This window comes from Halichoeres trimaculatus, unplaced genomic scaffold (genome assembly GCF_033239565.1).
Source record: "Halichoeres trimaculatus isolate MK-OKI-2021-1 unplaced genomic scaffold, fHalTri1.1 fHalTri1_scaffold_16, whole genome shotgun sequence".
In the NCBI taxonomy this organism is placed as follows: Eukaryota; Metazoa; Chordata; class Actinopteri; order Labriformes; family Labridae; genus Halichoeres; species Halichoeres trimaculatus.
This window is the reverse complement of record NW_027437194.1, coordinates 3,758,521-3,771,853: the sequence shown is the minus strand read 5'-3', so window position 1 is coordinate 3,771,853 and position 13,333 is coordinate 3,758,521. Positions and strand designations below refer to the sequence as shown.

At 38.3% G+C, this 13,333-nt stretch overlaps 1 protein-coding gene across 4 annotated transcripts in view; it reads right to left on the bottom strand.

The window, feature by feature from the left end:
- cntfr (ciliary neurotrophic factor receptor) overlaps positions 1-13,333 on the bottom strand; it is a 397,904-nt gene that overhangs the window by 237,856 nt on the left and 146,715 nt on the right. For 3 of the 4 annotated variants that reach the window (XM_074691062.1, XM_074691061.1, XM_074691064.1), the window contains one exon: positions 789-870. In XM_074691062.1, the coding sequence (XP_074547163.1) occupies positions 789-870 (82 nt within the window). Of the gene's footprint in view, positions 1-788; positions 871-972; positions 1,196-13,333 lie in introns of those variants that run through there. The other variant, XM_074691063.1, reaches the window with a different exon arrangement.

The following is a 13,333-nucleotide window of genomic DNA, read 5'->3' as shown; positions in this document are numbered from 1 at the left end:
CTTGTGAACTACTGTGGGTGAGAGCGGCGCAATCTTTGGACGAGAGCTCAGCATGGCTATGAGGAGATGATGTGAGATGACAGAGGCATAGAGAGACGCTGCATGTTCGAAATGTTCAGGCAGCTCATGGTTCAATTGAGGATGTGTCGCGGTAGTTCAGAGAGAAAGAGCGGCGCCATCGTGAGAAAAGACGGCAAACATCATAGAGAGGATCAAAAGATGGGGTGCCAGAGAAGAGCGAACCAAAAAAAAGGTCCGTTTTCTCTGTTTTTCATCAAAAAGAAGAGAGAAACATGAAAGATTTCTGGTGGTGTTTTGGTGTTTACATTGTCATAGAAAACAATATTATTTGGGCCTTGAAAGATCGTTCACGTTCATGACTAAAAGAAAGAAAAAGTACCAACTGCTTTAGCTCATACTGTCTGCTAGAAATTAACATCAACACTAAGACTCATACGTCTTCCTGCAAAGCACAACAAGAAGTACAAACTAATTATTTAAAAAAGAGAAAAACCCAACTCATCAAGCTTGTTTTGTCACATTTGTTGAAGCAGAAACCACTGACAAACCACAGTAGATGAGAGGTTGAAAAAGTCCACCGTCAGTGTGACTTTTGAGAAATTAGAGTTAAAGAAATACAGCATGGTAGAGCACAGTGATGGATGGAGGAGATAGTTTCTCTGAGGAGAAGAGGAAGACGAGGCCAATGGAACAAAAGAAGCAGTGAAGGGCCTCAGCAGAGGAAGAGGTAAAACACATTAAAGAGTAAGATTAAACCGTGTACTCACCGAGCTGACTGCGTCTCTGAGCGTAGGCTACCACCACTGCTGCCAGAACTACACAGCACAAAGATGTCACAAGGTTTGCCATCTGTAGACACACACACAGCAAAGTCATCAGTGTGAGCACGTGTGAGAGACAGAGAGCCAGCCAGTGAGTGTGTGCGCCTGTTTCCCTGATAGGCTAACAGACCCATAGACGCCTACAACACCATGGAAGAGATGGAGAGATAGCTGCTTCCTGTCCTCTCTGGATCTATCAGCGTCTCTACCTCCTGTTAATATCTGGTAAAACAGGGTCTCCTGATTGGCTTTCCTCTTCTTCTGCTGTTTTCTTCTTAATCCTCACGCTCCTTTTTTTCAAATGGCATTCCTTTATTGACTTCCCCAACTGTTGTTATCCTGCACAACCTCTCCCCTCCACTCACTCCCTCTTTCTGTTCATCACACTAATGGGTCCATCCTCTCTGGGATGGGCTTTAGCCAGTAGCTCTTAAAGGTATAGCACACTATAAACAAACAGCCTCATTGTGAAACAACAACACTGGGTGGCCGTCCTCTCGCTGCACGCTCAAATGTTTCAATCCATTTTAGTGAAATAGTGGAGATTTTGAGTGATGCTCTCATCTTTTCCTCATATTTCCTCGCTCTTAAAGCTCATGATATTGTCATCTGTCTATTTATTTATCCAAGCTAACAAAAGCAAACAAAATCCACCAAGCAGTGTCCCTATTGCTTACATATTTTACACAGTAAAATAATAACATTTTTAAAACAAAAAAAAGAAATAAATAAATGGAAAAAAATAGATAATAATAATAATAATAATAATAATAATAATAATAATAATAATAATAATAATAATTGTATTTATATGGAACTTTTCAAAACCAATTTTACAAAGTGCAGTAAAAAATGAAACAAACAGTTAAAGAAATAAAAAAAGAAATAAAAGAGAAATGTAAAGAACAGAAAAAAAAATTCAAAGGCTAAAAACCACCATTAAATAAAAGAAAGGAAAATATCAGAAAAATAAAAATGTAAAAAAAAAAAAAAAGAAAAAAAAAAAAAAATTATAACAACAAAAGATAAGACTTTAAGATCCAGCCCATATAATGTGAAAAAAAAGGTCAGGGTAAAATATCTTTAAAGCAGCATTTCAACAATTAAAACACACTCAGCTAAATCTCTAGCAAAAGCACAACAATAAAAATTGTGTCTTTAAAAGAGATTAAACAAAGGACAATGAGTTTGCCAGTGAGGAGAGCCTTGGGTGAGGACCTCAGGTTAAAAGTGGGTACATATGGACAGAGGAGATCAGAAATGTACACAGGGGCGAGTCCAGAGCATACTCTAACAGTCTTAAAGAAAATCTCAAAATCAATTCTAAAATTTGTGAAGAGAAGCTAAAATGGGAGACCAGCTGTAACCTCTGCACACTGTTTTGGTTCAAACATGTGTTAAGAGAGAGTTACAGTAGTCCAACGACAACCTTGAGATTCTTTCTACATAAAAACTATCTTTTTTTTCAGCTGCATAAAAAAGACTGCACAACTATGCTGACATGCTGGTTCAGACTGAGGTTCTTGTCAAAGATGACACCTAAATCTTATATCTTATGATTGTATCCGTATCAAAAACACTGTACATAGCATTTTAATGACAGGCTGTCAAATAAAATTAGTGAGCTCAATTTTCACTTATAACTCAATTTGGTCGACTGCTTGGTCATTATAGCACTGGCCCAGCAGCAGTAGTTAATTCGACCCAGCAGGATGGGTTAAATATTCTACCCAAATATGGGTCAAATTAATAACAATTCTGGATTGTTTCAACCACATCTAATTGAACCCATACATGCATAAAAAGGGTGGTTTGATTCAACTTCATTTTAGTCTGTGCTGTAGAACGTGGACAACAGGTCTGTACTGCAAAGCGCAGACACCCAGAACCGTGGCGAGGTGTTCATACAGTTAATCCATACCATGGATAAAGCCTGAGCTCAGGGTTACAAAACACTGTCACAACAAAAAAAAACTTTTCCAAAACCGATGTCTTCAAATGTAAAGGAGCAGTTCTTTTAATGTCAAGGCAGTTATTTGAAGTTTGGTTACAGAGTAGTGGTGGGAGAAAGAAATTGATGCATTATAGTACCTGCATTTTTTGTTCAAAAAATGTGTTTTTTATAAAATTTGAATTCTTAATTTTAGTTTTTGTTTAAATGCTGGGCTGAAAAAATGTTGATATATCATATCCCCTGAATAAATTCTAAGAGCCGACTCACATTGACTGCTCTGTGCATGAAGCCCGGTGCATTGGTGGAGCATGTCTGTCAAGTGATGATATTTGAATCATGAACAACTCCAGTGCTGGGTCAACTGATGTATGCTGGGTTGATGGATTTTAACGCAAGGCTTGAGCTTGAACTTGAGTTTTAGTGTGTATACTATGTTTCTATTTTCTGCTCAAGCAACAGATTTGTGAACTGCATGTTTCAAAGTTGTACCAATGATAAAACTTGCTCATACTAGGGAAGTCCAGATCTGAAAGTACACTCCAACCACCGGCTTGAAAGGAAATACCATTAAGGTGTTCAAGAAACACTTGATCACAGCAAAGGAGGGCTTGAACCAAGAGCCTCCTCTTCGCCTGCTCCTCCATCCAGGGAGATCGTCGTCTCTGTTACAGACAAAGGTTGTCAAAAAGTCTGTGTGCTCATGAGAACTGTAGGGACTGAGGTGTACGCTTGTGCGTCTGAGTAGACGAGGAGCTCTGAGTGGAGGTAAATAAAGAAAAGTAGATTTCCTTGTTCCCCTGATGAAAGCTCACGCTGTTACAAACCACTGCCATCACCCATTATCTCTGAGTCTTAAAGCTCCATTTTCCCCCTCACTACTCCAAATCTCTACTTTTACCACTTCACTGTTCGTCTCCTTTCTCTGCTCAGAGCAGTTGGTATGCAGCTCTCCATTACCCTTCACCTGCTGAGCCTTTCCCTGTCTTTGTAAGTGTACCACACAAAAACAACCGCAGCACTTTAAAGCATTTCAGAACAAGAGTTACATATCTGTGATGTTTCTGAAGGCTAGAAACATGAAAACGCTTTCACAGTCCGGCTCTTGAGTCAAAAAGCAATTAAACGGTAAAAGAAACTACACAGAGTCATACATTTTTTAACGAAGGACCAAACTGATGGTGAATAGAAAAAGATAGTTTCACTCAATCAACTCATTTCAGAAAGGACTTGAAAAAAAAACCTTAACGGTTGGAATAGGGCTGTGTAAAAATGTTTTTTTTTCTCCTACATGTGGATTATTTTTCAAAAACTGGGGGGGTTTCAAACTTTTTGTCTTGTTTTTTTTTTATTTTAAATTTTTTAACTAAAAATTGTATTTCATTTATTCATTTATTTTTAATTTAATAATTTAATTTAACATATTTATTTATTTTTTATATTTTTACTTTAATTTTTCAAAAATTAAATTCAATGTATTTATTTTCTATATTTTTGATTTTAATTTTTCAATAATTGAATTTTATTTATTTATTTATTTTTTATATTTTTATTTCAATTTTTCAATAATTTACTTCAATTTATTTATTTTCTATATTTTTATTTCAATTTTTCAATAATTTAATTTTATTTATTTATTTATTTTGACTTTATTTTTCAAATAATGTTTTTCAACTAATTTGTTTAATTTTTCACATTTAATTTTTTTGATAAATAATTTAAGTAAATTAATTCATTTTTTTCTTTTTATTTTTCAATGATAATAATAATAATTATAATAATAATAATAATAATAATAATAATAATAATAATAATAATAAAAAAAAAAATAAAAATAATAATAATAATAATAATAATAATAATAATTATTATTATTATTATTATTATTATTATTATTATTATTATTATTATAAAGAGCAATTTACATACAGAGTGTTGCTGTTCTGTTTTAATAGTATGCATCAAAGCAACATCTCAAGGCTGAGTCAAAGTATGGAGATGGGAATAAAATGCCATATAGCCTAGCACTAGCCATTAGCCATCTTTACCTTTTTCTTTATATGTACAAATTTATCCATAAGGAATAAATGCTTGTCTCTTGTGCACATACACTACTGTTTCACATTTATTTCCTTACTTTTATGTGTCTTTGTTTTTCCTTTCTATGCTGTGTCTGGAAGCTGTGTAGGGATCAACGCAGAGAAAGATAGAAAAGCATGTCAGGGAACGGTGACCCAGAGGAGGAGCAGAGAGTGGTCTGAAATACAGCAACATCTCTGAATCCCCGTGTGTGTATCCTCTTGGCTGGCCTACAGATTTTAAACAACTGGCTGTGTTTTCTCCTTACAGTAAGGAAAACTGCTGCCAGTGAAATGTTATAATATAAACTTTAACCATGTTGCACTGAGCCACAGCTCAAAATATAAATTGTTTTTCCAAAGTCAAGGATCAATCTGGATCTGAGGTGATCTTAAAGCCAGAAGTGGCAGAGAACCAGACGTCCTCTGCTCTGAGGGAGAAACAAACAAACACATGGACGCTCCTCCACTTTGTACCACACCTATATAAACAAACACAGACGGAGCTATGACAGTGAGATAAACAAAACTGACAAACTGATACTTCAGCTGAATGAAGACACAAGTCTGTGCGTCGTTAACTGCAGAGTCAGGAGATTCCACCGGGCAGATCCACTCATCGCTCAGCGCTAAGTGGAAGTAGCTTATGCAATCCCTGATATGAACCCAGAGTGTGTGAGTGCATCTGTGGTCTTTCTCAACCTGCCCTCATCAGACCTCTGTCAAGAAACCTTGTTTCCTTAAAAACCCCTGGCTCCAACTTTATATCCAAACCTGAAATCTGTTTTGTTTTGTTTGAGTGTAGAAAGATGTTGAGGGAAGAGTCAGCTTGTTCTTTTTTTGTATAAACAGTTCTGGATGTAGAGTGAAATCCATCTTCTGCACTTTGCTTTTTGTGTTTTTCTTTACTTTCAGCTACCTGAGCATGTCTTGAAGCAAACAATGGCCTCAAACGTAGCCAATAACAAATTTAGCTGGATGATATTTTATCCCACAATTCATTGGCACTGAACGATATTATCAATATTATTTTGAGACCAAATTAACTACTTAAATAACAATAATATATCATTATAATGCAATACACCCTTTAAATAAAACAAAATTTTATTTCTCAAGCATTTTTACTATTGTAATAGTAATATCAATAACTTTCAAACATTCTAAAAAATATATGATATAATAATAAAATGGGCTCTCAGTTAAAAATTAAAAAAAAACTGTATTAAAGGGCAGCATTTCTTCACTTCCTGTGTCCATGTAAATTCTCATCAGTCAGGTCAGAGTTATTCTGAATGCCTCAAACCAAGAAAACTGGACTGCTCAGAGTTTGTAAAGACATTTCTCCTCTCATTTATAAGGATTCATCATCCTCATCATCTTCATCCCAAACTTTAAACAGTTTAGTTGTCTCGGTTTGAGGCGTTCAGAAACCACTCTCTGTGAGCACACACCATTTTTGAGTATTGACCACTGACCGTGGTTGTGTTTTCATATGAGTTTGTTGTGTTGCCTTTTTTTGTTGCTGCACACTGTCTCATCTGTGTTGATTGGCTTACCGTGCTCATTCGGTTAAAACTAAAATATTTCTACTCTGGAGCTGTGGTGTTTCGCTTTACAATCATCTTTTCTTCCTCCTAATTTCTACAACGTGAACCTGTGCCGCCCCTGATAAGCTAGGGTTTTTAAAAGATGTTCACATGCTGCACTCTGTGCGTTTAAGCTAGCCTGATGCTAACCGCACTGCCTCCCCAGACAAAGAATTTAAATGACTATTAAGAGTGTTCATTCTGTTCAAATTCTGAGAGTGATGCACAGAGTGAACCTTCTTATCATCAAGCATATTTGTAGGTGAGACACAAGGGAAACAAGCGCGCATTCACATGGCGATACATAACTGATTTACAATGGTCCCACACCAGATGTACTGCAAAAACTGAAATCTTATCAAGTGTTTGTGTCTTATTTTAAGTAAAGATTGTTGTTATACTCGGTATGAGCCACATTGACCCAACCAGTCCAGAAAAATGTCTTGTTTTAAGTTATTTAAAGACAAAAATGAGGTCTTAATTGCTTGTAACAGGTATAAAAAATCTGCCATAAGTCCAAGAGAAGTTTGCTTGAGTTTTTGTTAGACTAGAGTAACTTTTCTCTTGTTTTATTGACAGGTATATTTTTTTAACCTGTTACAAGAAATTCGGACCTCATTTTTGTCTTTGAATAACTTAAAACGAGACATTTTCTGGACCGGTCAGGTGAATGTGGCTCATGTCAAGTCTAAAAAGACATTTTTTTGTACTTAAAATAAGACAAAAACACTTTGTAAGACTTCCGTTTTTTCTAGTCCATCTCCACTTCTTCATGGCAAAGGATCAGACACGTTTCCATTCAAGTCAATGTGTTAACTTACACTGGATCCACTCTGCTGCAGACTGTTCCTGTCCGAGACAGGAAGTCCTGACCAAAAACTACCTAAAAACACCCAGAGACTTTCAAAATAAAGCAAACCATGTCAAAACCAGTTTGTATTTAGTTTGACTGTGACTACAAAAGGACATCGTGAGCAGAGCCAGAACCAGGAGTCAACAGGTTTGAGGTTTTACAGCCCAACATGAATGAAAAAAACCTTATAAATGGAGAGGGAAGCGTTGGAACTCCTCAGTCTGTGACTCCATGAAACAGAGTCAGACTGCAGTTGTATCTGGTGTATTTGAGCCGTTACTCACAACATGACATCTGAGGAGTTTAACTCACAAATAGTTGAAGAAAAAAACAGTTTTTGTAAAGTTTTGTCTTAACAAAAAGAAAGAATGACCATAGTTTGTGTCTGTGTGGAAAGATGAGCTTTGAGAGTTTGCAACTGCACCTGTGTCTTTGAAAAGCAATATCAGCTGAATGTTTGCATGCATGCAGGCATATGATTGAAGGATGGATGGTGTGTTTGTGTGTGGGCTGCATTGTGTGAGTGATTGGCAGTTCATATATATTTCATCTGAGCAGATATTGAAGAGAGTGACGGGGCGAAATTAAAACTGCATCCCTTGTCAGGGCATCATAATCCCCATCTCTTCTCTTCAAGTGCCGCTGTGCACATCAGGATTCAAACGCTCCATATGTGTGCGAGGTCTTCAACACGCTCCGGCTTTTCTGGGTGCAAATGATCCCGTGATGTATGCACGCTTGAATCTATGAGGGTATTTAGCCCATCTATCAAAGCACAATACAGTTCTGAAATCTGACAGCTTCAGATCGCTCACATAATGACAGGCCGCAGGCGGTAAGTGTTGCAATCACAGAAACTCAATACCAACCCTCCTCTTTCCATGCGTCTGTCCATCCCTTCATCTCCCCCTGGCCCACCCATGTGTCCCCTCTTCTCTTCTTCCCCTCTTCCATATTTATTTATTCATTTTTTATTGGAGGAGAAAAGGCTGAATAGGCGTGATTCTGTTGGCTCCTTAATTAAAATATATAATTCATCGCCGCGTCAAATTATTTTGCCTCTGCGTCTTCGTGGAGTCCGATTTGGGAACATTTGCATTTAAATTGGAAAGCTGGGAGGAAAATACACTGTGCAGGCCAGGGTGTGTGAGGGGGAGAAAGAAAGAAAATAGAAGGCATCCTGCTCTTAAAGAGATGCACATACATCGTCTCTGACTTTCTTCCTTTGGTCGTGTTTCTTTTGCAGAGTCAAGAATCAAAAGTCACAAAGAGAACGCTGGGATGTGTCGTTTTGATACCATCAACTATTCCATCCTGCTTTCCCGCCTAAAATCTCTTCTCTATGTCACAGATGACGCCCTCACCTGGCTGATGTCATAACTCACTGACTGGAAATGGTTCATTTTCATCAACTGCCCCCCCTGTCTCATGGCGTCCCTCAGGGTTCGGTGCTTGGTCCCCTCCTCTTCATTCTCTACCTCCTACCCCTCAGCCAGATTATTCACTGTCAGAGTTGCGATGATCACTTCTACGCTGATGACGTTCAACTCTACATGTCCACCGAATCCACCACCTCTCTGACCCAGTCCACCATCTCAAACTGCCTCTCTGACATCAGCTCCTGGTTGCAAACTAATTTTCTCAAACTCAACTTCTCTATGTGTATGGTGTAAGACTAGGGTGGGCCCAACATGAGCCAGAATTGACAATCTTTTTGCCTGTTGGTAAAAAAGTTATCAATGATTCAGTTTCATATTTCACTGGTAAGACTAAAGTAAGATTTTGGTGAAGACTGTACATTTTTAACTGTGGTTAATGTTGCTGCTCTTAAGCCTACAATACATGGAAAGTCGAGGCGGCGCAGCCCATTGGTGTGTTAGAGCAGTGGTCCCCAACCCCCAGGCTGTAGACCGGTACCGGTTCATGGGTCAACTGGTACCAGGCCGCACATAGAAAATACTCAACTTACATTATTTCAGTTTGATTTATTATCTGATTCTGAATTGTGTTTTATTTTGAAAAATGACTGGATTCTCTCCATCATACCCGTCTTTGACTCATTCTTGACGCCAAACCCCCAAGCTAGCAAAATGGACAAAAAACAAACATCTTTCAAAAGTGTCTTTAGGTAGGCTAAAAGAGCCAGTGAGGACACAGAAGAAGAGCCAGTCCGTGACAATATTGTCTGACACAAATTGTCGAAACAAATTTTCTTTGTTTACTGGATACTGGATACAACACGTCGACGTAAGGTATTTATCTGCACAGTTATGCTACAGTACGGTTTGAAATGTGACATAAAGCAAACGTAGCAAAAGCAGCATTTTAAAATAACACGTAATCATCAATATTGTTGCTGATAATTTTTTGAAAATGTGGATTATGATCAGGCATATATCTAGAAAGGAGACTTTTTCAAGATCACTTTCAAACTCCTCACAGCCCCTTTAAACCTGTTCGTGGCGCAAAAAAAGGTTAGGGGCCGCAGCGTTAGAGTACCACTCTTCAATACCAGAGAGAGCCATTGCTGTCGCATGCACTAAAATATTACAACATTTTATCAAATATTAAAGGATAAAATCAACCAAATCTGCTTTAATACATAAAAAGTATCCCTTTCACTATACAGCAAAAGATTTTTGCTGACTTTTGTAATTTAAAGCCCATCAAAAATGTAAATCCTGGCTCCGTCCCTGTGTGGGGCTAAAATGTGTAAAAGGTGTTAATCTTGTGGCACATGTAGATTTCTATGCACTCTCTGAGTAGCTGACTCAGCGACTCAAATGACTCAAAATAAAACTGATTCACTTTGGGGAGTCACTCATTAGAACTCGATTCAGAAGGGAGTTTGAGTATACCATCACAAATGCAAACCTCTTAACCATCCCTAGCCACCAAGTGAAATTGCTGACCACACCACCTTCAAAAAGCAATTAAAAACTCACCTTTTCAACACTGCTTTCAACTTGTGATCTCTCTCAAATCAAAATACTTCAGTCACAATCTCCTTGACCTTGATTTCTCCATTCACTTTTTAACCGTATCTTGTTTTCATGTTTTTATTCCACTGTTCTTTCACTATTTTGTATATCTGTATTTGTTTTTGACTTGTACTTAGAGTGTCTTTGAGTTTTGGAAAGCTTCCTATCAATACAATTTATCATTATAATTATTGTTCAGCTGCGATAGGACTTCAAACAGAGCTCCTCTGTCAGAGATGAAACAGTTAATCTCTGATGTATCCGCACAGAAAATAAAAGAGGAACATCATCTTCCCGTGTCATTCTCTGGTGTAGATCAGCAGTAATGTTTACAGCCCTGGGGAACATCAAGCACAGCTATCAAATCTACACAGAGCAGCAAACAAGGTATGACTCGAATTCATTTTCTTCAGACGATCAGCAGGAAACTGTGTAACCCAAGTATTAAACCAGGATATCCATCACAGTAACACCACGGCACCTGCTCTGACAAAGTGTTTACGTCATAAAATCGAATCAGTTTATATACTTTTTAAAGGTTGTAAGAAACTATCTTATTCAGCGATTCTTTCAGAGTAAGCGCTGGATGGAGATTTATAGATCATAAAGGCAGTAAAAGTGTATATGAAGCTGGGAGAGTGCTCCATTATCCTCCTGGGATGCAATTGGAGGTCACCTGCCTCTACGATGCTGAAAGAAGTGTGTCTGGCATCACTGTGCATGTTAAAAAGTCTGTAAAATCACACTTTTTGCTGCCTGCTTGCTTTATATTCGTACTTACACCAACCCGACTCACCATCTGGAGGAATGGGCTGCGCATTTAAAGAGTGGCTCATTTAGCAATCGATAAAAGAAACAGTGAAGCTGACTTTGAAACTGAAACCTAGGACCTCTGTGAGGAGTTCTCTTTTTAAAGGTAGAGTCTGCAGGACTTTCCTAAAAAATAAAATGTCAACTTTTACAGGAATAATCCCGCTTATTTGTCACTTCTGGGCTTCTACACTTGTGTGTCAGTGTCTGTGTCTGCCTCAGATCCCCTCCTCTGCCTGGATGTTGATGTTTTGGTTGTTGCGGGATGTTTCTGGGCAGAGAGTAAGTGTGGTTACAGCCATGCACAAGTGACTTAGCATGTTGATTAGCAAGTGGAGGAAGCTATCCTGAGCAGCTATGCTAGTAGACATAGCACAGAGGGGGAAAAAACACCCAAAGTGAAACAAAACGCCAAACAAGGGTGAAGCTTGGCTCGACTTTTGGGCAGTTGGACGAAGAGCGATGTGAGTTAGCTTTCTGCTAACCACATATGTGTCAAATACCCATGATTAGGTTGTGCTAACATGCCAAGTCAGGTGCTCAGCTCTCGAGTCTCTCCCATGTACAAACACATGTACAATTGATGCTACAGGTGATTGCAGGTAGGGATAGACCGATTATCGGCGCCTATATTTAGCATTTTGAGGCATATCGACATCAGCCTTTTTTTTTTTGCCAGGCACCCAATACAAAACTAAATTTCAGCCTGTTATTTTGGCTCCAATGCATCCCTGCATCTCTGTCTCTAGCATTGTCCCACCCAGAGTACCATCTGATTGGTGACACTAGGATCCATTTTTAGGAAAACTCAACTTAATGTAGAAAACTTTAAGGACTTATTTATTTTTTAAGTTCTCATTTAACTTTAACAGACATTGTTTACATGTGAAACCCGCTGTTAGCAGCCTGTAGTATGTCAGTGCTAACTGGTGCAAGGCCAGATGTTTCCTACAAGGTAAGGAGAAGGAGGTGAGGACAACATGGTGGTTCTCAGGTGTGAGCTAAGAAGTGAAGACATCAACCTGTCCTTCCATCCATCGTTATTGGGAACGTAAGATCTATCTCCAATAAGATGGACGAGCTAGCCGTGCTAACCCAGCAACAGAGGGTAGATTTAACAGACAGCTGCTGAGACTGGGAGCTGTTTGTAAACATATGCTTAAAAGCTTTAAATAAAGTAAAGTGTTGGAGTTTGTATTATTCCAAATTTTGACGCCAATATTTTCACTTTTAGTGCAAATGAATATCGGCCCCAAATACCGGTTATCGGTTAACGACTGATAATCGGCCTTGAAAAAAACTGTTGCTGATGGTGAACCATGGAAGAGGAGCTTTGTTTGATTTTGTGTTTACTGACAAGTAACCAAAATTCCTACAGACCCTACCTTCAAATTCAAAAGTTAAAATGAAAAAAGAATCTACCGACTCTCGATAAAGTCTTGAATGATAGATAAATACCACAAAATGTGTCCTTGGACAAAGCGAAAGGGAGAATATGATAATTTCATCATGAAAAGTGAAACCTTGAAAACTCAGAGGTGAAGCATCCTGCATCAAAAGCGCCCTTGTTAGAGAAAGAAAACCTCTGAATGAAGCTAAAAACTGCGACACTGAAACATTATGCTCGTCCTTCCTTGGGGCAATGGAGCACATGTGTTGCATCCAAGCCAAAGTCGAGCAGCACTTCTGTCTTTTCTTTCTTTTCTTTTTTTTGTTCAGGGTCTGAATTAACAATAAAAAGGAGTTGGAGCAAAGTAAAGCAAAATCTACTTTTTTCAATGCAAGGAAAAATGAAATTAAAAAGAAGAGAAGACAGAGCGCCAAGATTCAGGAGTATTAATCTCATATTTCTAAAGGAACTCGCTAATCTGGTGGATGCGCTCAGTGCCAGTGACCCAGATGGTCATAATAAAAGAAAATGAGAATCATGGCACTTCAGTCATCGATAACCGTCCTGCTGATGATCCTTTCAGACCAAGCACACACTATTACACACACACACGGGCTCCCTGTCCAATGACACAACTTTTTTATTCCCACAATGCTGTGCTTTTCTTGGCAACACTAATTCACTCATCAATCATGCAGGAGTGCAACAGATTAACATCAAGTGTTTGTGTTTGTGCGCACCAGTGTCTGTGTGTGTGTAGCAGTTTAGCTGCTGGCATTTTGTGGGACAGCTAACACATTCGGTGCACACACTGATGTGCACAGCTGGCATTTAGCGCT